Raw genomic sequence first — 24,599 nt, 5'->3', positions numbered from 1 at the left:
AGTGCGATGCTCGCTGATCTCAGCAGAGTACCTATCTGAACGAGTTGGTCTGAAAATGAACATGGACAAGACGAAGATCATGTCTAACGCCCATGTTGTGCCAACTCCCGTATTAATCGGAGGCTCTGCGCTCGAAGTTGTTGACGATTATGTATACCTAGGACAAACAGTCCAATTAGGTAGGTCCAACTTCGAGAGAGGTCACTCGTCGAATCCGACTCGGTTGGGCAGCGTTTGGGAATGTCATATATATATGAAAGTAAAAGTGACCAAGGTCGTAAAGCCCTTAAGAAATTGTATATGTATGATGGGAAAATACGAGCCATGCCGCTGTGACCCAAGTGGCCGAGCGGTTTTATAAGGCATCAGCCGCTATTGCAGCGGCGGATGCTGGTTCGATTCCAGCATTTCTAGCCTTGGTCATTTTTTAGGGTTCCGTACCCAAAGGGTAAAAACGGGACCCTATTACTAAGACTGCTGTCCGTCTGTCACCAGGCCGTATCTCATGAACCGTGATAGCTAGACAGTTGAAAATTTCACAGATGATGTATTTCTGTTGCCGCTATAACAACAAATACTAAAAAGTACGGAACCCTCGGTGCGCGAGTCTGAGTTTTGAATCGAATCCTTAAAGAACGTAACCGTTTTTCATCCGAATCCGAAAAATTGGCGGATCTTACAAACCCTAACAGTACAAACCTATACAGGGTGTCACGTTCAGTACGGATCAAACGATGGTCAATGATGGCCTGCCTTAAAGCAACCGATGAATGTTCAGGAAATTTTATATAATATACACACCTGAATGGACCTCGGTTGAAAGGCTAGGGAAAGGAAAAAATATAAATAAAAAAAACACTAATAAAAACCGAAAATAATATTTTACTAGAAGACAAATATTACACATACGTAAAACGTCCATGGAACCGTTGACATTTCATTTCAAAGTTTTAGCTTTATTAGAAAACAAGAAAATCACTACAGTATTTCAGTTTGTTTCCATTGGGACATTGCTGTTAGAAGTATATTTATAAACTTGAATGACTCAAGCATATATTTTTGCATAGAATCCCGATAAACTAGATATAATGCTGCATATCGTATATCAAAATGTAAGGGTTAACGTATCACTTGTACTCTTTTAAAGGTAAACACTGTGATAGAAAAGGAGTTTTACAATAATGTAATGATGAGAATCTTCAGAATTGTCCTTTCCAACTTCTTGTATAATATAATAATAGGTAAGTTAATTATTGCGGTACCAGACACATTGGACACTAACCAGACACTTCTTATGATTAACATCTATTTTATTAATACAAAATGTAGCTAAGTGCATCTGTTTATGACTCTCATTCTAATACATAGACATACATATTACTTCGTAAAAACCGGCCTTACGAGCACTACGAATGGGGCCGATACATTGGAGTCAAAATCGCATTTAGTTACACCAGCGCGCTCACAGTCGTGTGGCGAATTGCGCGGTGGAAAGGCGTCGGAGTTCGGTCGGAATTGTATGCATACGCTTATACTTTGTTTACACCAATATATATATATATATATATGTCTATGTTCTAATATTATTGATTTTTATGTAATCAAATCTTCACGGAAGTTTTGTTATTAAAATAATCAAATCTTTTTATAGAAGTTGAATTTTAGCAGACATTTGTACGCAATCTGTTGGTAACTAGTCACATGGAAGTTGCTACAGTCAAACAGTTTGTTATATAGTGATTAAACTTTCTAATTATGTATATATATATGATAACAAACAAAGTTTTTACTTTCAATACATACCAAATCAATGACATGCACAATGTATGTATTTAAACATTAGCAAAATTGTTAGTGGGGCAGCTAGGGGATGTTTACATCGAACTTTTTATTATGACTATGGGTTTAGATTAATTAATAATATCATGAGATTTATAAGACAATTAAGGTTGTGAAATGTGAATAGGTCATCTCTTATAAAATCCAGGGATTTAGATTACAACTCTTCATAAATTGTTTGGTGTACTTACTAATAAAAGTAAGGACATATATAACTGAATACATGACAGTGTTCCATATTGTCCAATTGCATAATGCATCATAGCTTGCTATATGATAAAAAAATATGATTGACTTCAATTTTAACTTCTTATTATTAGGTACTAAAAATCTTATTGGTATATGGAAATGGTGTTTTTGATTAATTACTATTAATTTACTTGGTTGTCCCAATAAATGAATGAACGCGGAGGTACGGCCGGCGACGCCGGCGCGGATGCCGAGCCCCGAGCGGGTGTCCTGCCCGCACCCTGCTAATCAATAAACGATTGTTCTACACATGCTTTCACTCGTTTTTCATACTCCCTCCGATTTTCTTTGTATAGTTGCGCTGCCATTGAGTTCGCTGGTGAATTTGGGTTTGGATCACTTAGTAATGACTGGAAAAAAAAAACCGTTATTAATTCAATTATGTGTAAATATAGCCTGTTTGGATTATGTTAGATTATTCCATATATACATTTACAGTAAACATTTTAAAAATGTGGGTATAATAGTGTGACTGAATTAAAAATCATAAAAAAAGGTAAAAACTTTCAGTTTTGTATAATGTTTTTATATGTACAGTTAAATTTTTATGAGATTAATACAGACTCGGTTCCAGCGTGAGCTACGGGATACGAGCGTAGCCGATAACACGAGAAAACCCGTATGTAGCGAAAATCGTTATTTTCTTCAGGGGAAAATAAAGATTATAATTTATTAGACAAATATGCATACCAAGTAAATTATAATAAAAAAAAAACTATTCAGTTGCTATATAACAAAAGTTAGCAAGTTCCGGTGGAAGTCAACTATTAAAGATTTTTTTAACCAATTTTCTAAAGCTACAGATAATATGGACTAATTATATTTATTTCGTCGCTCCATCTCGTTGGAGGCCTACCGGCAGTTCGTCTTCCGGTACGCGGACGCCACTCCAGAACCTTCCGGCCCCACCGGCCATCAGTTCTGCGAGCAATGTGCCCCGCCCACTGCCACTTAAGGTTTGCAATTCTGCGAGCTATATCGGTGACCCTAGTTCTACTGAAAGTTCTTCTAGTCCTGGTGAAAGTCGCGGGAATTCGGTGGTTGCGAGCGGCACGGGATCGGTCGGAGTGGCGAGCCTTGGGGGAGGCCTATGTCCAGCAGTGGACGTCTATCGGCTGACATGATGATGATGATGATGATATTTATTTACGAGTTCTTAATGAATAGTAACAATTACTTATAAAAAAAATTACATTATAAATAAATAATAAATCATCCTACGCATGGTTGTTTTTTTTTTAAACCACGTCGGTGGCAAACAAGCATACGGCCCGCCTGATGGTAAGCAGTCACCGTAGCCTATAGACGCCTGCAACACCAGAGATATTACATGCGCGTTGCAGACCCTTTAAAATCTGTACACTCCTTTTTAGGGTTCCGTACCCAAAGGGTAAAAACGGGACCCTATTACTAAGACTCCGCTGTCCGTCCGTCTGTCACCAGGCTGTATCTCATGAACCGTGATAGCTAGACAGTTGAAATTTTCACAGATTATGTATTTCTGATGCCGCTATAACAACAAATACTAAAAACAGAATAATATAAATATTTATGTGGGGCTCCCATACAACAAACGTGATTACTTTGCCGTTTTTTGCATAATGGTACGGAACCCTTCGTGCGCGAGTCCGACTCGCACTTGGCCCGTTTTTTTAAAAAGAACCCCATACTGTAGCCCCTCGGGAAAACTTCGGCAGGGAGCTCATTCAACAGCCGAAGCGTCCGCGGGAGGAAATTCCTCTTAAACCGCAGAATACGCGACCATTTAGGTTCTAGGGTGTGACTGTGAGGATGAACACCCTGCCGACGGGAGCGGTGCGGTGATAAAAAGCGGCCGTTGGCATCATGTCAAATAATTCTTCAGAGCACAGCCCATTGTACAAGAGGTAGAACACACACAACGAGGCAAAGCCTCTCCTTAGACTTAAAGGTTCAATACCGCTTGTGAGTTTGGGATCGTTGACGATTCGTACAGCGCGCCTTTGGACTGAGTCGAAGGGTCCAAGCTGGCATTCAGGTGCTCCTGCCCAAAGGTGACAGCAGTACTCTATATGGGGTCTGACTTGCGATTTATATAGCAGCAGTCTTTGCCCCGGAGTAAAGTATCGCCTCGCTTTATTGAGCACACCGAGTTTTTTAGACGCCAGCGCGGCCTTCACTTCCAGGTGGCTACGGAATTAAACGTCACTGGAGATGTCAACACTGAGGATCCCAATACTCCCTGACATGGTAAGGGCTGTACCTTCGAACTGTGGGACCACAGTAAATGGGGTTTTCTTAGCAGTAAACGCGCAAACTTGTGTCTTGGTGGGGTTGAATCGGCGTCTGTCGGACAAAAAGCTAGCGATCCATTTGCATGTCCCTTTCGGCAATCCATAAGATGGTAACTTCGACAGGAGACCCCAATGCTAGACCCGATCGAACGCCTTTGCTATATCTAGGCTTTTCTGTCTGACTTTCAATGGCCGAAGCCCAGCGGTGTGTGAGATACACTAGAAGATCACCAGTCGAGCGACCATGTCGAAAACCATACTGGCGGTCGCTGATCAGATCATGTTCTTCTAGGTATCTCAGGAGGTTTGCGTTAATTATACGCTCCATGACCTTAGAGACAAGGGAGGTAATAGCGATAGGCCTGTAATTCGATGGGTCCGATCTATCGCCCTTCTTAGGCACAGGGTGCACAAGGGCCGTCTTCCACGAAGATGGAACATGCCGTTTGTCGCTAGAGAGTGTGAAAAGACGCACCAACACGGGACACAACTCAGGAGTATACTGCTTAAGCACAACTGCTGGTATGCTGTCTGGCCCGCTCGACTTATGAACGTTCAGGGATAGCAACTACCGCTGAATATCCCTCTGCGTGAATGAAATTTCTGGCATGGAGTATGCGCACCGCGGGATGGTGGGCGGCACGGCGCTACCGTCGTGACGTGAATATTCTGTGATGTTCCACTATTATTCTCAGCAGTTTTTACATTGAGATTATTAACTTTTTTAAATAGGTAAATGAATGATGCACCAATATTGGGTTTGTGTTATCAATTAAATTGCTGAAATATTCAACCACACGTAACACCTTAAAGACGAAAATATATTAGGTTGGCGCTACCATGAAAAAAATGAAATTCTTAGATGAGAAATGTACCCACCTGTATAGAAGTTAAGATAGCAGATACATCATATGTTGGGCTCCATCTGTTTTGCAAGATGTCTAAACAAATTCCACCATCAGCATAAACATTTGGATGAAACATTTTGGACACAAACCGAACCGTAGGAGGTTTATTGGGATACTCCTCTGTAAATTCAATGGTCAGTTTGAATGTGCCATCTTCAAATGGAGTGTCATGGGGACCAAATATCACAGCATTCCAGATCATTATATTGTTATCGGTAGGAGCACCTGACACACCCGTGGGTGGATCTTCTTGAAGACTGGAATCATAAAATAAAACAAAATTAATTATCTTTCCTACAAAAACATGAATATGCAAAAGTCAGTAAATAAAAAAAGTGGTGTGGGTTTTTTTACTTAGAAGTGAATGTCTATCCTCTAGCTGGCCACTAGGCTTGAATCAGTCCTGAACCACCCCGAACTAAGAATTGTTAAGAATGAAATCCCATGAAGAAGCGAAAGGAACTAATGGCGTTATTCATAAACGCGTTACTGGCCTGAATTAGCTATGAATTGTTTGTCTTTATCTGTCATTTTGACTTATGTATTTGTAAGAAAGGGATAAAACATGATTTTATAAATAAGGGGTCATCCATTAATTTGCCCGCAGATTTGCACGTTGTACAAATTCTGTCAAAATAACCTTATTTAAGGCATACTGCACATCACTGTACTCGTCAAGTCTGTGGGTCAATTACACGCAGTGGGCTTACAATGCTCTGCGTGTACAGTATAACAACGCATTTAGGGTGCTACTACGGCTTCCACGATACTGCAGCGCGTCGACTATGTTTGCTGAGGCGCGGACTGATAGCTTCGACGCTAGCAGTAGCATCTTAAACATGATCGCTAATACGCTTGATTGTCCTTTAATGTGGAAACTTTGTCAAAGGACAAAGTCTATGTTTATTATTAAGTACTAACGTAGGCAGTGCCGACCCGAGTCCTTGATCAGGGTAGAGCGGCGAAATCGGGTTTTGGCGCCCTTCGTTGAAGCTTTTTACCCAAAAACAAAACGAACCGTATTTTGGGCCCGCGTCACACACGCGTCTTTTAAAACTTATATTTTTTTTTCTCATTTGCCATTTTGGCGCCCCCCTTGCCATCCGGCGCGTAGAGCGGCCGCTCCACTCGCTCTACCCTAGATCCGGCCCTGAACGTAGGCTAGGATCAACTAACACTCATTAAACCATTTGTTGTCTTTAATAAAATAAAATAAATAACACCACATGTTTAGGGGTGGGAGGGGGGTCAAGAAAATGTGGCATGTTGTGACAAGTGGGAGGGGGAGAGTCACAAACTGTGACGTCACATTAACTTGCTGTACAGTTAAATAACAAGTTTTCTGTTTTGGGTTATAAAATTACTAATATTTCTTTTGTTAAACATATTTTGATAAAATATTAATAATACATAATTCGATTATGGGGGGGGGGGGAGGGGTTTGCCAAATGTGACCAAGTGTGACAAGGAGGGGGGAGGGGTCAAAAAACCTCAAAATTCGTGTGACGTAATTAATGGATGAACCCTAAGGGGGTAAATCTTTTTGGACACTGTTAATCGGTCCTTAGGTCCTTATTGTTCAGTGGGATTGGATAGCACTTGACTGAGTGAAACGTTAAATGGATGAAACGAAATGGTGGACAATGACCCTGGCACGAGTGTGAATGAGAAGAACGAATGACGTCACTCCTAAGTCCTAAGCACGTAAAATAAGGAAGGAACCAAAATCAAATATTTTTCTACATATTTGATTTTTTTATTGTGTTAAGATGCTTTAATGTTTAATATCGACACATTGTATCGTACAAGTTCAAGTGTATTCAGTTACCAAAGATTGGAAAAAATCCGATGAAAAACTGATTCCTATTCATTCCCGGCTCTCAACAACCAAACTGATGTAAAGGAACTAAAAAACTGAAATTGTTCTATAGGCACAAGCCCACACATCAAAACTTGCCAAACCAATGCAATTTTGATATTTGGACAAAATAAAAATTCTAAATACTTCCTTCTTTTTAAAGGCGTTTGGGAGGCTAGAGGATACACAAAAGTCATTTCACTTCATATCATAAATTAAGCAAATAAGCAAATAAATTAAGTAAGCACTTTATTGTACGAAAAAATACTGGCTACAGCAGATAATACATATAATGGTGAGAAGTGATGGTACAAAGGGGAACTGTATTTTAAATTATGTTCAACAATTATTCAAAAAACAAATTCAGCAAGTAAAAATTTTGTTAAATAATAGGTATATGAAGATCATTCTCAACCAAAGGGTGTTTATTATTGGTTGTCAATAAGGCGCTATTTCCATATAGCTTCAATTTGAAATCAACCTCATTGACTCATTGATTGTCCTGTTGACTTTTGTATGAGTTCTACATTTCCTGCTACCCAAAGGTTGTCTGGAAGAGATCGCTTTTTAGCGATAAGACCGCCTGTTGTTACCTGGTTCTATTTTTTCTTTAAATATTTCTTTGTAGTTTTACATGTATGTAAAATGTATAATTTTGGTGCAATAAAGAATATTTACTTACTTACTTACTTGACATCCGACAATGTGGTACCTTTCAGTTGAAACCTCAAATTTAATGACTATATTACAACTTCAGTATTTTTGCCGATAATATTTAATACTTTCAAATATATCCCTAAAATGCATAATCTAATAAGACAGGAAGTTCATAGATTTATTTCTAGAAAATATTGTAAGAGGATTATGAAATTGTAATCCAAGAATAATGTAGAATTTGTACACAATACAATAAACCCAGGTTATTTTACTTAAATTGTTATTGTGGACGCGTACAACAGACTTTGCCTTTTGGATTCATTCTAATGAGTTTATAAATCCATTTGGATAACCTAGATATTGTAGCAACAAACGACGTAATAGCGTCGTGTGACGTCGCCTGCTCTACTTTTAGAGTCAATGAGTACTAGTCGCCCTTAACAAAGACACCAAGAACTTGACCAGATTCGTTTATAAAAGAATTAAATATGTAGAACGGAATAGAAATCGATGAAAACGACAGTGATGTAATTTGATGATTCAGCACTACCTGTTTGAGAACTTTACGGAAAGCACTTCACCACAACGTTAAAAAGTCAAACTAGGTCAAAAAACGTTAAATTGATGGAAAGGCAAGATATACGAACCGTTTAAAATCCCTCATCAGGCGTCTTCTGGCAGGAGTTGACATTACGATTTCACGCACCAATCACACTTTATCACAATGAATAATGTTTTTAAGGGCGTATATTGTTTATAAAACTTCTAATGAAATATATTTTCAGCAATTTACTACCAGTTTGCTCTATACACAAAAGATTCTTTGTTGGTGGTAGCTAGTGTAAAAATTTTTGTCGTCAGTCGTCACGGCCAGTGAGATGGTTGTCAGATGACCATGAAATTAGCAATTGGTTGCGACGCGAGCGAAGGTTGCCACAAATGCAAAGTTCCTTTCCTACTCCAGCGAGTGTTCAAGCAGACCATTAATAAATGTACTATAGTTGGTCAAACCAAATTGTCAGTAAATAAGAACAAAAAAAACTATACTCATCCTTTTCTTTTGGGTACTAGTACTAGTGTTAGACAAAGATAGTATCATTCTCTCTGTCTATGTTTGAATGATACTATCTTTGTCTTACACTAGTACTACTAGTCGAACTAGGCTTTACGGACAAGGCCTCTCCGTTTGGTTATATCCTCTAAGTTTGACATGACTGAACTGAAGCGCTCCCCTCAGAATAATGACTAAAGCATAGAAGTAAGGCAAAAATGCTTCGCAAATATGTATACCCGTACTTTACTTCCTTACGAATTAGATAATGTGCCGAAAAGAGATGCATATATGCTTGTTATTTCTCATTTACGTACGGTGTCATAAGTTTGATAATTTGCTAGGGATGTAACTGTGTCGACTTTTTATATCGATAAATTATGCATAAGTTTATGTGCCGTGTAAAAGAATAATCACGAAATTGGCAAATTGATAATAGTCTGGCTAATGAAAGTTGAACCTGAAAAAACGCGGCAATTTCAAGAAATCTGTAGCAGGCGGCTCGTTGAAATGAAATGAAATGCGTGGAATACAAGGATTGCATAACTTTTACACTTTTTATAATTTTCATATTCTAAAAATCATTAAAAAGTATAAAAATTATGCAATCCTTGGAATCAAAGAGCCGCCTGATATGAGGATTAATGCATGTACCTAATATAGCTTTTATCTCATTTGCAGTCCACCACTCAGAACCGTCTAACTATACCTCTCGTTTTTCTATCATTAGAAAGAAGGCGAGCGATCTTAACGTGTCGTTTTATCGAAAAACACTTTGAAAATAAGTCACAACAAATATAATATACGATCATTTACATATTTTTGCTTTCATAAGTAAAATATTGTTATATAGGTATTTATAAAAAAAACTTGTCAATAAAAAGACACGTGGAAATGGTTTACCGTTTTTTCTAATGCTAAAAGGCTAAGTATAGTTTCTAGTCATGTACAGTCAGCTGCAGAGAAAAGGCACCCCCCTGCATACAAAGTTCTGTAAATTAGTATGGACGTGGGGTACCTTTTCTCTGCAGCTGACTGTACCAAATTATTATTTAAGCTTTGTTTGTTCTACAGTCAATTTCTTTCTTGTTTTTGTGTTTTTACTTTGGCTTTGTTTTGGGGCTGACTGCAGATCCCAACTGCTGGGTAAAAGCCTCCTCACTTTTTCTCCACTCATCCCTGTCTTGGGCTTTTTGGAGCCAGTCTTTTCCTGCGACGGAGGAGATATCGTCTATCCATTTCTTTTTGGGCCTTCCTGAGCGCCTCCGTCCTACAGGTCCAGTCGACTTTGTTGCTTCCAGTGTCCATCTTTTGTCCCGATATCTGGATACATGACCTGCCCATTGCCATTTTAGATGAAGAGTTTGTTGAAGAGCGTCTGTAAGTTTGGTCTTTTGACGTATTATTTCGCTTCTAATTTTCTGTATTTTTCTTATATTTAATAGACTTCTCTCCATCGATCTTTGACAGGTCGTTATAGCTTTACGCACTTTATTTGTGTATGTCCAAGTTTGGCTTCCGTAAGTTAGACTTGGCAGGATACAGGTGTCCATAACGATTTTCTTGTGGGCTATGCTGTATTCGCCTTTCAGGATTTCTTTCTGGGACCAAAACTTTTTCCAGGCTGTGTTTATGCGTCTGTCCACTTCTTCCTCGTTGTTAGATGGGCTAAAGGATATGTGTTTTCCCAAGTAAATGTATTCATTAACATAATCAATTTCAGTCCCTGCCACATTTATTGATCTTCTTCGACTGTTGGTCATAGCTTTTGTCTTAGATGTGTTCATGTGCAGTCCTACTTTCTTGCTCTCCTTGTCAAGGGTATTCATCATGTCTTCTAGTTGGGTCGCAGATTCTGCAAAAATTATAATATCATCTGCAAAGCGTAGATGGGTCAGACGTTTATCCAGTACACTAATTCCTTTATTCTTCCACTGCATGTTCTTAAAAACTTCTTCTAGCACTGCTATAAACAATTTCGGCGAGAGTGGATCTCCTTGTCGGACCCCTTTGCCTATAGCTATCTCCTCTCCTTTCCTTTCCATTTTTACTCGGCTTACACTTTGGCTATAGATGTTTATTAGGATGTTTATGTATGTTTTGTTGATTTTACATGTTTTCAGAGCTCGCCAGATAGAGCTATGTGTAATGCTATCGAAGGCTTTCGAGTAGTCTATAAAGGCTATATAAAGGGGGTAGTTATATTCTATGTACTTTGCTATTACTTGATCTAAGGTATGGATATGGTCTATAGTTGAATATCCCGATCTGAATCCCGCTTGTTCAATTGGTTGGTGCGCATCTATAGTTGGCGTTAGTCGGGTCTGTAGTATGGATGTGAAGAGTTTATAGACACTGGACAGGAGACTGATTGGGCGATAGTTGCCAACATCTAGTGGATTGCCCTTTTTGTACAGTAGGATGATATCAGAGCTGCACCACTGTTTGGGAACAGTTTCTTGTTCTAGGACCATGTTATATAATTGAGCAAGGTAAGGTACTAGTAGTGGGGCTCCAATTTTAAGTGCTTCGTTACTGATATTGTCCGGTCCAGGGCTTTTTTCGGATTTTAAATGTGAAATATGTTTTGATATTTCTAGTTCGGATATTGATTCTACTACGTCCTGATTGTTTTGATGTGGTTCTAGGAAGGTTGTGTTGTCAGGTTCTTTATCTGGTTTCTTATATAGATTTTGATAGAAATTGGTAGCATGTGTAATAACATGTTTTCTATTCTTTGTTTCTCCTTCCTCGCCTTGTAATTTTTGTATCCAATCTTTGTGACTTTTAAGTTCTTTATATGCTCGTTTGGAGCTTCTGTAAGTGACTAAATTTCTTTTGATTGTTTCTTGTCTATGACTTCTGTAATCTTTTCTTATAGCTTTATTTGTTTTCTTAAATATGTTTTTTAGTTCTGTTTTTATTTACTTTGACTTGTTTTCTATTGCTAACAGTTCTGTGCGTTTGTTAATTAGTTCTATTGTTTCTTGCCTTAGTATTTTCTTCTTCTTTTGTTCACCATTATTGATTTTTAGGCTATTTGTTATTGCAGTTTCTAGGCTATCATAATAAGTTTGTGTGTTTGTATGTTTTTTATTAAGGAAACATGTCCGTAAATTTTCATTTAAAAGGTGTACATATTTGGTTTTCTCTTGTTCTGTTGCTGGTGGTTTTGGTAGTGATCTATAGGCCTTTCTGCTTTTTTTAGGTGCTTCAAGTATGAAGGAGGACCTTAAAAGTCTGTGGTCGGATGGGAAGGACAATTTGTTTAGTACTTCGACATTTGTGATCTGTTTTGGTTTGTTGCATAGGATGTAGTCGATCTCATTCTTTGTTTTATTGTCAGGTGATACCCATGTCCACCTTCGTTGTTGTTTCTTCTTGAAGTATGTGTTCATGATAGATAAGTGTTGTTCACGAGCATATTGTAGTAGCCATTTTCCTCTTTCGTTCCGTTTGCCGTATCCATATTTTCCCATTACTAGGTTTTCAAATTTCCGTGGTTGACCTATTTTGGCATTGAAATCCCCTATGACTAGTACATTTGTGTCCTGTGTGTCTTGAGCGTTCTTGAGTTCATCATAGAATTTGTGCATTTCATCCTCTTTCGCTCTTTCAGTAGGTGCATAGGCTTGTATTATAGTTATAGGTTGATTTCTGAATTTTAATTTCAACACTGCTACTCTTTCCGATACTCCAATGAAATCAATGATATTCTGTTTTAATGTTTTCTTTATTAAGAAGCCGACTCCATGGAATCCTTTTGTTTCTCCTATATAACACAATATAAAGTCTTGATGCTCTTCTATTTTACATCCTATTCGTCTTACTTCAGAAAGTCCAATTATATCATACTCAATTTTTTCAAGGGCTCGTGTTAGATCCAGCAATCTTTCCGGAGATGACAGTGATCTCACATTGTATGTGCATATTTTGAGTATTTGTTTTTGCTGTGCACGTTCGTTTCTTCGGGAGGTGTGAGGGTGGTGGTCTAATTCCCCACGAGGACCAGTCGGCTTGGGGAATGTTGTGTTGGTTTTTTTACTTGCTGTTTGATTAATTGCTGATGTTGTATTATTGTAGGTTTTTGTTTTCCGGTTATAGTAGGTTGTTAGTTTTTTGACTGTGTTGAGTTGATTTTGGGTTGTTTTGCAAGCTGGATTATTTTTTCTTGCTCTTCGTTCCCGTTTGAGTTTCTTGTTGGTGTGGTTGGTGGTGTAGATGGTATTCTTTTTCTTTTATCTTGGTGTTCCGCCCTTTTTTCCTTGACTATAAGTTTGTCATGCCTTACCAAATAGGAAATAATAAAAAAAAACGTTCGTGTAATATTTTTTTTTATTTAATAATAGGGAATATTACGCGAAACTCGGCGTAGGTGGCGCCACTATCACAATCTGAGGGTCTATCGCGAAACAAGAAAATCGAACTTTCGTTATCTAACATCTCTGTCACTCTTGCGTATTCGAGCGATAAAGAGGCAGCTAGATAACGAAATTTCGGATTCGAGTTTTCCGGTAGGTCCCCTGAAAACTTGTCAAAAACCTGTTAAAGGTAGAGTATGAATAAGTTACTCTACGGTGCACTAAAAAAAGCTAGTGCTGCACTCTGGTGGCAGAACATTGCAGTAATATCCCCTATTCCTCGTCCTTTGGAAATCTGAAATAAAAAGTTGAGTTTTGTGACCAACAATATTAATAAAAGGAACATTCATCAATGATCATTAATGTCTTTTTTATTAGGGTTCCGTACCCAAAGGGTAAAAACGGGACCCTACTACTAATACTTCGCTGTCCGTCTGTCTGTCACCAGGCTGTATCTCATGAACCGTGATAGCTAGACAGTTGAAATTTTCACAGATGATGTATTTCTGTTGCCGCTATAACAACAATACTAAAAAGTACGGTCCCTGTACCCGGTACTTGACCGCTTTTTAGTATTAAACTATAGTCTGGCAAACACAATCTGTCAGTAAGTAAGAACAAAGAAAACTATAGTCGAAGGCAAAAATATCGATCCAGACAAATGGCTTAAAAATATGTGAACACGATTTTATTGTCTGAGCGTACACATATTTTTGAGACTTTGGGAATGTATATATATTTATGCCCTTGACTGTACTCATCAATTAAAATGAGACAGTCCTGGGCCAAACTATAAGAAAGCTGTAAATGTCGATAGGTTATTGATCTGAGGTCGATACATCACTATGCCAAAAATACAACCTTTCATACTTAGCAGAAAAGTTCGAAAATATATGCAAAAATCTATATAGACTTGAATGCAAGTAATAATTACATAAACAACATATCGATTTCTATGTTTAGGGTCAGGTCCTATAAATAAATTTCTTCAAAATTGAACAAAACTCACCGATTAAAGGTTATCGGTTCGTGCGTATTTTCTTTTCTTCCTGTATGCGATTTACAGCCCTCGATCACACAAGACATTATCACAAAGGGAACTTCAAACCATTACAAATAAAAACTCAGCACGTTTTCCAACAATCTTTCAGGAATAGCAAAAATATAATTAAAATAAACCAAGATGACCGCTGAAACATCCCGAAATATTTCAACTAAAATAATACGACTATGTCAAGTTGTTACAGTTGACACCTACCTGTGAAATAACGAACATATATTTTATTTGGCTGGATTATATTATAGAACCACATAGGACCATTTGACATTTCCCTCAGTTTATCTTATGACAATACTGAAAAAAACGAAAGAACTTGCGGATTGTTGTCTCACTCACTCATAGACAAAAAGTAATAACGTGTTGTGAATACGATATCTTTTACCAAGCTTTTATTTTTGCCCGGCTTCTTTGCTTTAGTCATTATTCTGAGGCGCTCCCTCAGAATAATGACTAAAGCATAGAAGTCGGGCAAAAATGCTTCGCAAATATGTATACCCGTACTTTACTTCCTTACGAATTAGATAATGTGCCGAAAAGAGATGCATATATGCTTGTTATTTCTCATTTACCTACGGTGTCATAAGTTTGATAATTTGCTAGGGATGTAACTGTGTCGACTTTTTATATCGATAAATATGCATAAGTTTATGTGCCGTGTAAAAGAATAATCACGAAATTGGCAAATTGATAATAGTCTGGCTAATGAAAGTTAAACCTGAAAAAACGCGGCAATTTCAAGAAATCTGTAGCAGGCGGCTCGTTGAAATGAAATGAAATGAAATGCGTTGAATACAAGGATTGCATAACTTTTATACTTTTTATAATATTCATATTCTAAAAATCATTAAAAAGTATAAAAATTATGCAATCCTTGGAATCAAAGAGCCGCCTGATATGAGGATTAATGCATGTACCTAATATAGCTTTTATCTCATTTGCAGTCCACCACTCAGAACCGTCTAACTATACCTCTCGTTTTTTTTATCATTAAAAAGAAGGCAAGCGATCTTAACGTGTCGTTTTATCGAAAAACACTTTGAAAATAAGTCACAACAAATATATTATACGATCATTTACATACTTTTGCTTTCATAAGTAAAATATTGCTATATTTATAAAAAACTTGTCAATAAAAAGACACGTGGAAATGGTTTACCGTTTTTCCTAATGCTAAAAGACTAAGTATAGTTTCTAGTCATGTACAGTCAGCTGCAGAGAAAATGCACCCCCCCCCCCCTGCATACAAAATTCTGTAAATTAGTATGGACGTGGGGTACTACCAAATAGGAAATGAAAAAAAAAAAACGTTCGTGTAATATATTTTTTTTATTTAATAATAGGGAATATTACGCGAAACTCGGCGTAGGTGGCGCCACTATCACAATCTGAGGGTCTATCGCGAAACAAGAAAATCGAACTTTCGTTATCTAACATCTCTGTCACTCTTGCGTATTCGAGCGATAAAGAGGCAGCTAGATAACGAAATTTCGGATTAGAGTCTTCCCCTGAAAACTTGTCAAAAACCTGTTAAAGGTACAGTATGAATAAGTTACTCTACGGTGCACTAAAAAAGCTAGTGCTGCACTCTGGTGGCAGAACATTGCAGTAATATCCCCTAATCCTCGTCCTTTGGAAATCTGAAATAAAAAGTTGAGTTTTGTGACCAACAATATTAATAAAAGGAACATTCATCAATGATCATTAATGTTTTTTTCATTAGGGTTCCGTACCCAAAGGGTAAAAACGGGACCCTATTACTAATACTTCGCTGTCCGTCTGTCTGTCACCAGGCTGTATCTCATGAACCGTGATAGCTAGACAGTTGAAATTTTCACAGATGATGTATTTCTGTTGCCGCTATAACAACAAATACTAAAAAGTACGGTCCCCTTGGTGCGCGCGTCCGACCCGCACTTGACCGGTTTTTAGTATTAAACTATAGTCTGGAAAACACAATCTGTCAGTAAGAACAAAGAAAACTATAGGTACAGTCGAAGGCAAAAATATCGATCCAGACACATGGCTTATAAATATGTGAACACGATTTTATTGTCTGAGCGTACACATATTTTTGAGACTGGGAATGTATATATATTTATGCCCTTGACTGTACTCATCAATTAAAATGAGACAGTCCTGGGCCAAACTATAAGAAAGCTGTAAAGGTCGATAGGTTATTGATCTGAGGTCGATACATCACTATGCCAAAAATATAACCTTTCATACTTAGCAGAAAAGTTCGAAAATATATGCAAAAATCTATATAGACTTGAATGCAAGTAATAATTACATAAACAACATATCGATTTCTATGTTTAGGGTCAGGTCCTATAAATTAATTTCTTCAAAATTGAACAAAACTCACGGAATAAAGGTTATCGGTTCGTGCGTATTTTCTTTTCTTCCTGTATGCGATTTACAGCCCTCGATCACACAAGACATTATCACAAAGGGAACTTCAAACCATTACAAATAAAAACTCAGCACGTTTTCCAACAATCTTTCAGGAATAGCAACAATATAATTAAAATAAACCAAGACGAACGCTGAAATTCCCGAAATATTTCAACTAAAATAATACGACTATGTCAAGTTGTTACAGTTGACACCTACCTGTGAAATAACGAACATATATTTTATTTGGCTGGATTATATTATAGAACCACATAGGACCATTTGACATTTCCCTCAGTTCATCTTATGACAATACTGAAAAAAACGAAAGAACTTGCGGATTGTTGTCTCACTCACTCATAGACAAAAAGTAATAGCGTGTTGTGAATACGATATCTTTTACCAAGCTTTTATTTTTGCCCGGCTTCTTTGCTTTAGTCATTATTCTGAGAGCGCTCCAGACATGGAGACTGTATAAAGGAGCCAAATCTCTATGTATGAAAAGTGTCCATCAAAAAACAGTAATTAGGCGGCGCCACCATACACCGAAATACTACCAAAAACAACCTACGTAATTTGGTCGGGTTATTTGTTACCTTATATGGTTCATGTTATACTCATGTCCCAGAGCCTAACTAGCGCCACCGGAGAGATTAGGAACTATTATTTAAAGCTTAACGCGGTCACTTTTACAACAATTCTGCCATAAGAGATTGCGATCCTTTCTATACCATCCATAGCTCCAGATATGGAATGTAGAGGTACCTCTACATTCCATAGCTCCAGACTACACGACGAAGCCGCGAACGCGAGTATGAAGTCGATTTCACTGATTAGCGAACTAGACTCCACACTCACGTTCGCGCCTTCGGGCCGCGATTCGCGCGCGAGTGTGGAGGGCGCTTGAGGATAGTGGTCATCAGTGGATGTGGATGCTCCACACCAGGTTCTTAAGGGCCCTTCACACTCATGCGCGAATCACGGCGCGAAGCCGCGAACGCGAGTGTGGAGTCTAGTTCGCTAATCAGCGAAATCGACTTCACACTCGCGTTCGCGGCTTCGCGCACGAGTGTGCAGGGGCCTTTATAATCTGCCTCCATCGGTGCCCGTCCATCTCGTCTCTGACGACCGAGCAAAAGCTGGTTGAGGATGGGGCCCCTCTTACTTGATTGCTCCATCTAACCAAAACAATGGGCAGTAAATAAGAACCAAAAAAACTACACCCATCCTTTTTTTTTGGTGCTAGTACTAGTGTAAGACAAAGATAGTATGATTATTATATCCTCAGAATAATGACTCTATTCTGAGATTATATCTCTGTCTAGGGACTTAGTCAATCTGTGTAAAGCGCGCTCCAGACTACGCGGCGCGAAGCCGCGAACGCGAGTGTGGAGTCGATTTAGCTGATTAGCGAACTAGACTCCACTCGCGTTCGCGGCTTCGCGCCGTGATTCGCGCATGAGTGTGGAGGTCCCTTTAGAATATTTAATGTTTAATGTTTATTATTATTTATAGTTTGTCAAAGGACTGTCTCATTTCAAACATAGAGAGAATCATACTATATTTGTCTTACACTAGTACTAGCACCCAAAAGAAAAGGATGAATATAGTTTTTTTTTGGTCTTTTTTACTGGCAATTGGGTTTGACCAACTATAAAATCCTCAGAATAATGACTAAAGCAAAGAAGCCGGGCAAAAATAAAAGCTTGGTAAAAGATATCGTATTCACAACACGTTATTACTTTTTGTCTATGAGTGAGTGAGACTACAATCCGCAAGTTCTTTCGTTTTTTTCAGTATTGTCATAAGATGAACTGAGGGAAATGTCAAATGGTCCTATGTGGTTCTATAATATAATCCAGCCAAATAAAATATATGTTCGTTATTTCACAGGTAAGTGTCAACTGTAACAACTTGACATAGTCGTATTATTTTAGTTGAAATATTTCAGGATGTTTCAGCGGTCATCTTGGTTTATTTTAATTATATTGTTGCTATTCCTGAAAGATTGTTGGAAAACGTGCTGAGTTTTTATTTGTAATGGTTTGAAGTTTCCTTTGTGATAATGTCTTGTGTGATCGAGGGCATACAGGAAGAAAAGAAAATACGCACGAACCGATAACCTTTAATCGGTGAGTTTTGTTCAATTTTGAAGAAATTAATTTATAGGACCTGACCCATACATACAAACATTACATAGAAATCGATATGTTGTTTATGTAATTATTACTTGCATTCAAGTCTATATAGATTTTTGCATATATTTTCGAACTTTTCTGCTAAGTATGAAAGGTTATATTTTTGGCATAGTGATGTATCGACCTCAGATCAATAACCTATCGACATTTACAGCTTTCTTATAGTTTGGCCCAGGACTGTCTCATTTTAATTGATGAGTACAGTCATAGAGTAACTTATACTAGAGCGGTACTGTCATAGTAAATTTTGTAACCCCAGTAAATTCACTGCCATCTGTCGACACACTTTAAAACTAAAAATAAATATTTATAAAATACGATAAAATGTATTTAAATATGGATAAATGATTTTTTTTATTTGCGTTAATTATTTTTATGATTTGACCCATGTTCTTTCACTGATATGCGTTAAAATTATAATTATAAACGAAACCGTCAACGCCCTCTATACGAGTGTAGGCCAAAACTAGTGGCGCCCTCTGATCGAGAATCAAATTTTCGTGATTTTCGAGGCACGCTTTTTCCTTAGACTGTATCCATCTATTACGGAGTGTTGAAATAAGGTTGCAAGCTACAGGCCACTTAGAACATATTTCAAATATATAATATAGAATTGAACTGTCAAGTCAATGGATTGTCATTCGATAAAAACAGTCTGTGCTGTTATTATTAATATTATAGTAAATTAATTGTGTTAACTAATTTACTAAATATATTCATTGAAGATTCATCCGTTGTGCTCTATTCATAACATTGCCCTCTGCTTAGCCTCACCCCATCAGGGTTATGGGCGAACATTATTCAGCACAAGCATGAAAAATGTCAACGGGCTCTGGCGATTCTTCTAGTGAGGTGGATAATAACAGAGGTACTGGAATTATGAATGGTACGATGCTCTTCGATAAACTGGACGGCTGCTCGAACTATTCAACATGGAAATTCCAGATGGAACTATATCTAATAGATACAGACTTATGGGAATACGCGAGCGTTACTCCCGCGATTACCGATTTACCAGGTACGAGAAAGGATCAAAAAGCAAAAGCTAAGATTTGCTTGATGATAAAACCGCATTGCCTAGTGCACGTCAAACACGAGAAGACAGCTAAAGAGGCGTGGCAAGTGTTGAAAGATACCTTCGAAGACAAAGGTTTGAATAACCGCTGTAGATTACTCTCTAGACTAGTGAGTTATAAACTAGAGATGTTTACGACAGTAAGAGAATATGTAACAGCGGTAATGGAGACATCTCAGGAACTGTCAGACCTTGGAAAGGAAATAGATGATGAGTTGTTAGCGGCTTTGATGCTTCAAGGCCTCACGAGTGAGTTTCAACCTATGCGGCTGGCTGTAGAAAACAGCAACATTATATTGACATCTAATTATGTCAAATCGAAACTTTTTCAAATGAAAGAGACGTATACGTCACCGAGCACGAGTGGAACTTCTACAACTTCTGCATTGCTTACCAAGCAAAAAGGCAAGAAACTGCCGAAATCTAAACAGAAGAAGATAAAATGTTTTATTTGTTCATCAGTCAGGCATCAGTATGTCCAGAGAAACCTAAAAAGCAGAAGGAAGCTTTAATTGCCTATGCATTTGCCATGACTGGAGACCGAGAAGAGGAATGGGTCCTAGATTCCGGGGCGTCCACACATATGACAAATCGAAGACAGTGGTTTAGAGACTATAAGGTCATGTTCCTGTAAATTGCGCTAATGGTGGTAAGGTATACGGAGAAGGACGAGGTACGGTACTGTGTAAGTCAACTGGAATGACTGTAAGTAACATCATGCATGTCCCAAAGTTAGCAACTAACTTGATGAGTGTGAGTACTATAGCAGAGAAAGGGTATGTTATAGTATTTGGTCACAAACGGTGTGAAATTTATAGAAGTGATGAATGCAAAATAAGTGGTACGGTTCTTGTCAAAGGTATAGAAGATAGAGGTGTATACAAACTTAATGAGTGTTGTTTACAGAATACGGCCCTTAATACTACGTCGGAACGCGGTGATGCACTGAATTTGTGGCACCGCCGTATGGGACATCTAGGTATTCGAAATCTTCTACTTTTGAAAAACAAGATGGCGACTGGGGTAAGTTTTCCTAACAGCAATTCAAACCTGAAATGTGTATCCTGTCTGAAGGGAAAACAAACCAAGCAACCGGTGAAGAAAAATCGTGTAACCCGAGCAACGGAAGTGTTAGGACTAGTACACTCCGATGTGTGTGGACCCATCAACGTACAATCCTTTGGTAAGTGTCTATACTTCCTCACGTTTATTGATGACCTTACGCGCAAAACTTTTGTTTATTTCTTAAAAAATAAAAGTGAAGTCTTTAAATACTTTCTAGAATTTAAAGCATTAGTTGAAACGCAAACCGGTCATAAGTTGAAAGCGTTAAGGACAGACAACGGAAAGGAGTACGTCAACAAGCAGATGGAAGATTTTTTCAAGCGTCATGGCATTAAGCACCAGCGCACGGTTGAATATACTCCAAGTCAGAACGGTGTCGCAGAGAGAGCGAATCGCACGATTTGCGAGAAGAGCAGATCGATGCTGCAAGAATCAGGTCTGGAAAAGCGTTTTTGGGCTGAAGCCGTTCACCACGCAGTATTCTTGAAGAATAGATCACCTACAATTGCAGTCAAAGACAAAACGCCAGAAGAGGCGTGGACGGGGAAGAAATGTAATTTGGACAACATAAAGGTGTTTGGATGCAGAGCTTTTATGCATATTCCTGATCAAAAGAGGACAAAGTTTGACCCTAAAAGTTTAGAATTGGTATACACAGGTTTTGCAGATGATGCGAAGGCATACAGACTGCTAGATCCAAAGACTGGTAGAGTATACAATGCGAAGGATGTGGTATTATTTGAAAACCAGATGTACCGATCCCAGAGGCAAGAAAGTCAAGGAACACCGACCAGAGATATCCCGGTTTTAAAAATTATACAAGATGAGGAAGATCTATGGCGAGCCACTCCGCTTGCCTGGGCAGTTCCTGACTTCATCACCGGATCAGGTGGTCGACTACGAAGACTACACCAGCCGACTTTGTGCTCATATGGCCAAGCTGGTTCCACAGCCGACGTCCCGCCATGGTACTCGGCCATTCTACGTCCCCAAAGACCTCAACACAGCCACACACATCTTTCTGCGGCAGGGTCCAGCACGAAGACCTCTTCAGGCAGCATATCTTGGCCCTTACAAAGTCATTAGAAGGGGAACGAAGTCATTCGACATACTTGTGCAGGGTAAAGAAGTTACCGTCACCATAGATCGCCTCAAACCGGCTTATATGGCGAAGGACGAGCAACCGACACATAGTAGTACTCCAGATGGCAGCAAAACGATCGAGCAGGAGACCGAGAGAAGAACAAGGAGTGGGCGAACAGTCAGATTCCCAGATTACTATCGCCCGTAGTCACGGTCTCAGCGGGGGAGTACTTGTAGCGGTAACTCGCTACCCGCTCCGCTCCGCTTATGGCGCTTGGACTGTTCGGCTAGACGCGCGGACACAAAGAAGCAGCGCATGCGCATACGTCACGCGCAGCGCGCCGCGCATCACCCCACTGCGTCGGCGCCTACTCACTCGCTCTCGGCCCGCGTTCGCATGCACCCGCGCACTTGTTTTGTTTACCTGCCGCTTACGCAAATTTCAAGTTGTAACGTTTTCTTATTAGTTTTTTATGATTATAGTTTAAAGTTGAAGTTACTCTTATCATTTATCGCTTCGACGCTATCGCCTGCTTCGCACAAACAAAGGCTTACGTGTAGTGACCTACCCAGTTACTACAAAGACATAAGGGTAGAATCCCCAATAATAGACCTCTTACCAACTGTTCAGGAAAGTCAACCTTCCTATATAGAAACAGTAGAACAAAGTGAAGAGGATAGAGAACAACCAGCAGTTGAACCTGTCATGGAAGGAGTTCAATTTCCTCGAGTGGAGATTGAAGTGTTTGATGATGAATCTGATGACTTCATGTCAGCGGACGAGAAGGACATAGAAGAACCTGCGCAATCACGAAGGTATCCCTTAAGGAACAGAAAACCCAAGCAGTTTCCGGACTATGACCTTTATCACACAATCGAACATGATGAGGATCCAACTACCCTGAAAGAAGCCTTGTCAGGTCGAGATGCTGGCAAATGGAGAGCTGCGATTCAGGAGGAGTTAGACGCTCTCAAGAAAAACAATACATGGACTCTTGTGAAGCCTCCTAAAAAGTGTAACATCGTTGATTCTAAATGGCTATTTAAAATCAAAGAAGAGGCGGGAAATAGATGCAGATACAAAGCCCGACTGGTGGCAAGAGGCTTCAGTCAAAGGTGGGACATTGATTATAATGAGACCTTTTCGCCTGTTGTACGCCACAGTTCACTGAGAATGCTAATGGCTTTAGCAAGCAAGATTGGACTGATCATAGATCAGATGGGCGTAAAGACTGCTTTCTTGAATGGAAATCTGAGCGAAACTGTTTATATGAAGCAACCTGAAGGCTTCGAAGTCAAAGAGAAGAGGGACTATGTATGTCAACTTAATCGTTCGCTTTACGGATTAAAGCAAGCACCTCGAGCGTGGAACAATAAGCTTGACAGTGAATTGAAGAAACTTCAATTTCAACAGTCCAAAAATGAACCATGCATTTACACAAGATCAAAAGGAAACAAGATCATCATTTTAGCAGTTTATGTGGATGATTTGTTAATTTTTTGGAATGATCAGGAGAGGTACATTGAGAAACTTCTCAAGATTTTTGGAATGGAGGACTGCAAGACAGTAGCAACTCCGGCAGCTGCTGGGTCTCACTTAAAGAAGTCAGATCACAAGTCTGATGACAGGATCCCATATCAGAATCTTATAGGATCTCTGATGTATTTAGCAGTATGTACGAGGCCAGACATAACGCATGTAGTCAGTACTCTGAGCCAATTTAATACTTGCTATACAGAAGAACACTGGGTAGCAGCAAAGCGTGTGCTCCGCTATCTAAAAGGAACAAAATCTCGTGGAATAGCGTACTCCAAAAGATACAGTGCTGACAGATTCATCCAAGGATATTCAGGTGCAAGTCACGGAGGTGATGAAGATAGAAAATCATGGACAGGCTACACCTTTATAGCTCAAGGGGCAGCTGTCTGCTGGCAAAGCATCAAGCAGAAGACAATAGCACTATCTACTGCAGAGGCAGAATACGTAGCTATGTCAGAAGCTGCAAGAGAGGCAATATTCCTTAGAAGGTTAATTGCGGAAATCACCAGTAAGGACGAGAAACTGATTCCTATCCTCAGTGATAGTCAATCCGCAATAGCGATTGCAGACAATCCAGTGCATCATCAGCGGACGAAGCACATAGACGTACGTTATCACTTTGTGAGAGAAGCGATCATGAATGAGCAGATAACTGTTACGTATGTCCAGACAGATCGTATGATTGCCGATGCACTAACTAAACCTTTGCCGAAAGGAAAGTTTGTATGGTGTACAAACAAGTTAATGGGCATGCAAGGAGATTGAATGTTTTGATGACAGTTTTCTATATTAAGGAGGAGTGTTGAAATAAGGTTGCAAGCTACAGGCCACTTAGAACATATTTCAAATATATAATATAGAATTTAACTGTCAAGTCAATGGATTGTCATTCGATAAAAACAGTCTGTGCTGTTATTATTAATATTATAGTAAATTAATTGTGGTAACTGATTTACTAAATATATTCATTGAAGATTCATCCGTTGTG

General features: G+C 38.8%; 1 protein-coding gene across 1 annotated transcript; it reads right to left on the bottom strand.

Annotated features, from left to right (window-relative positions):
• Positions 1-862: 862 nt before the first annotated feature.
• On the bottom strand, positions 863-8,703 carry LOC134740756 (ubiquitin-conjugating enzyme E2-17 kDa). The gene is made up of 3 exons (XM_063673359.1): positions 8,432-8,703; positions 5,241-5,526; positions 863-2,438 (listed from the first exon to the last, which is right to left on the bottom strand). The coding sequence occupies exons 1-3, from the start codon at positions 8,473-8,475 to the stop codon at positions 2,313-2,315; spliced, it is 456 nt and encodes a 151-aa protein (XP_063529429.1). The 5' UTR covers positions 8,476-8,703; the 3' UTR covers positions 863-2,312.
• Positions 8,704-24,599: the final 15,896 nt, after the last annotated feature.

Source organism: Cydia strobilella, chromosome 1 (genome assembly GCF_947568885.1).
Source record: "Cydia strobilella chromosome 1, ilCydStro3.1, whole genome shotgun sequence".
Classification (NCBI taxonomy): domain Eukaryota; kingdom Metazoa; phylum Arthropoda; class Insecta; order Lepidoptera; family Tortricidae; genus Cydia; species Cydia strobilella.
This window is presented reverse-complemented; position numbering and strand designations above follow the sequence as displayed.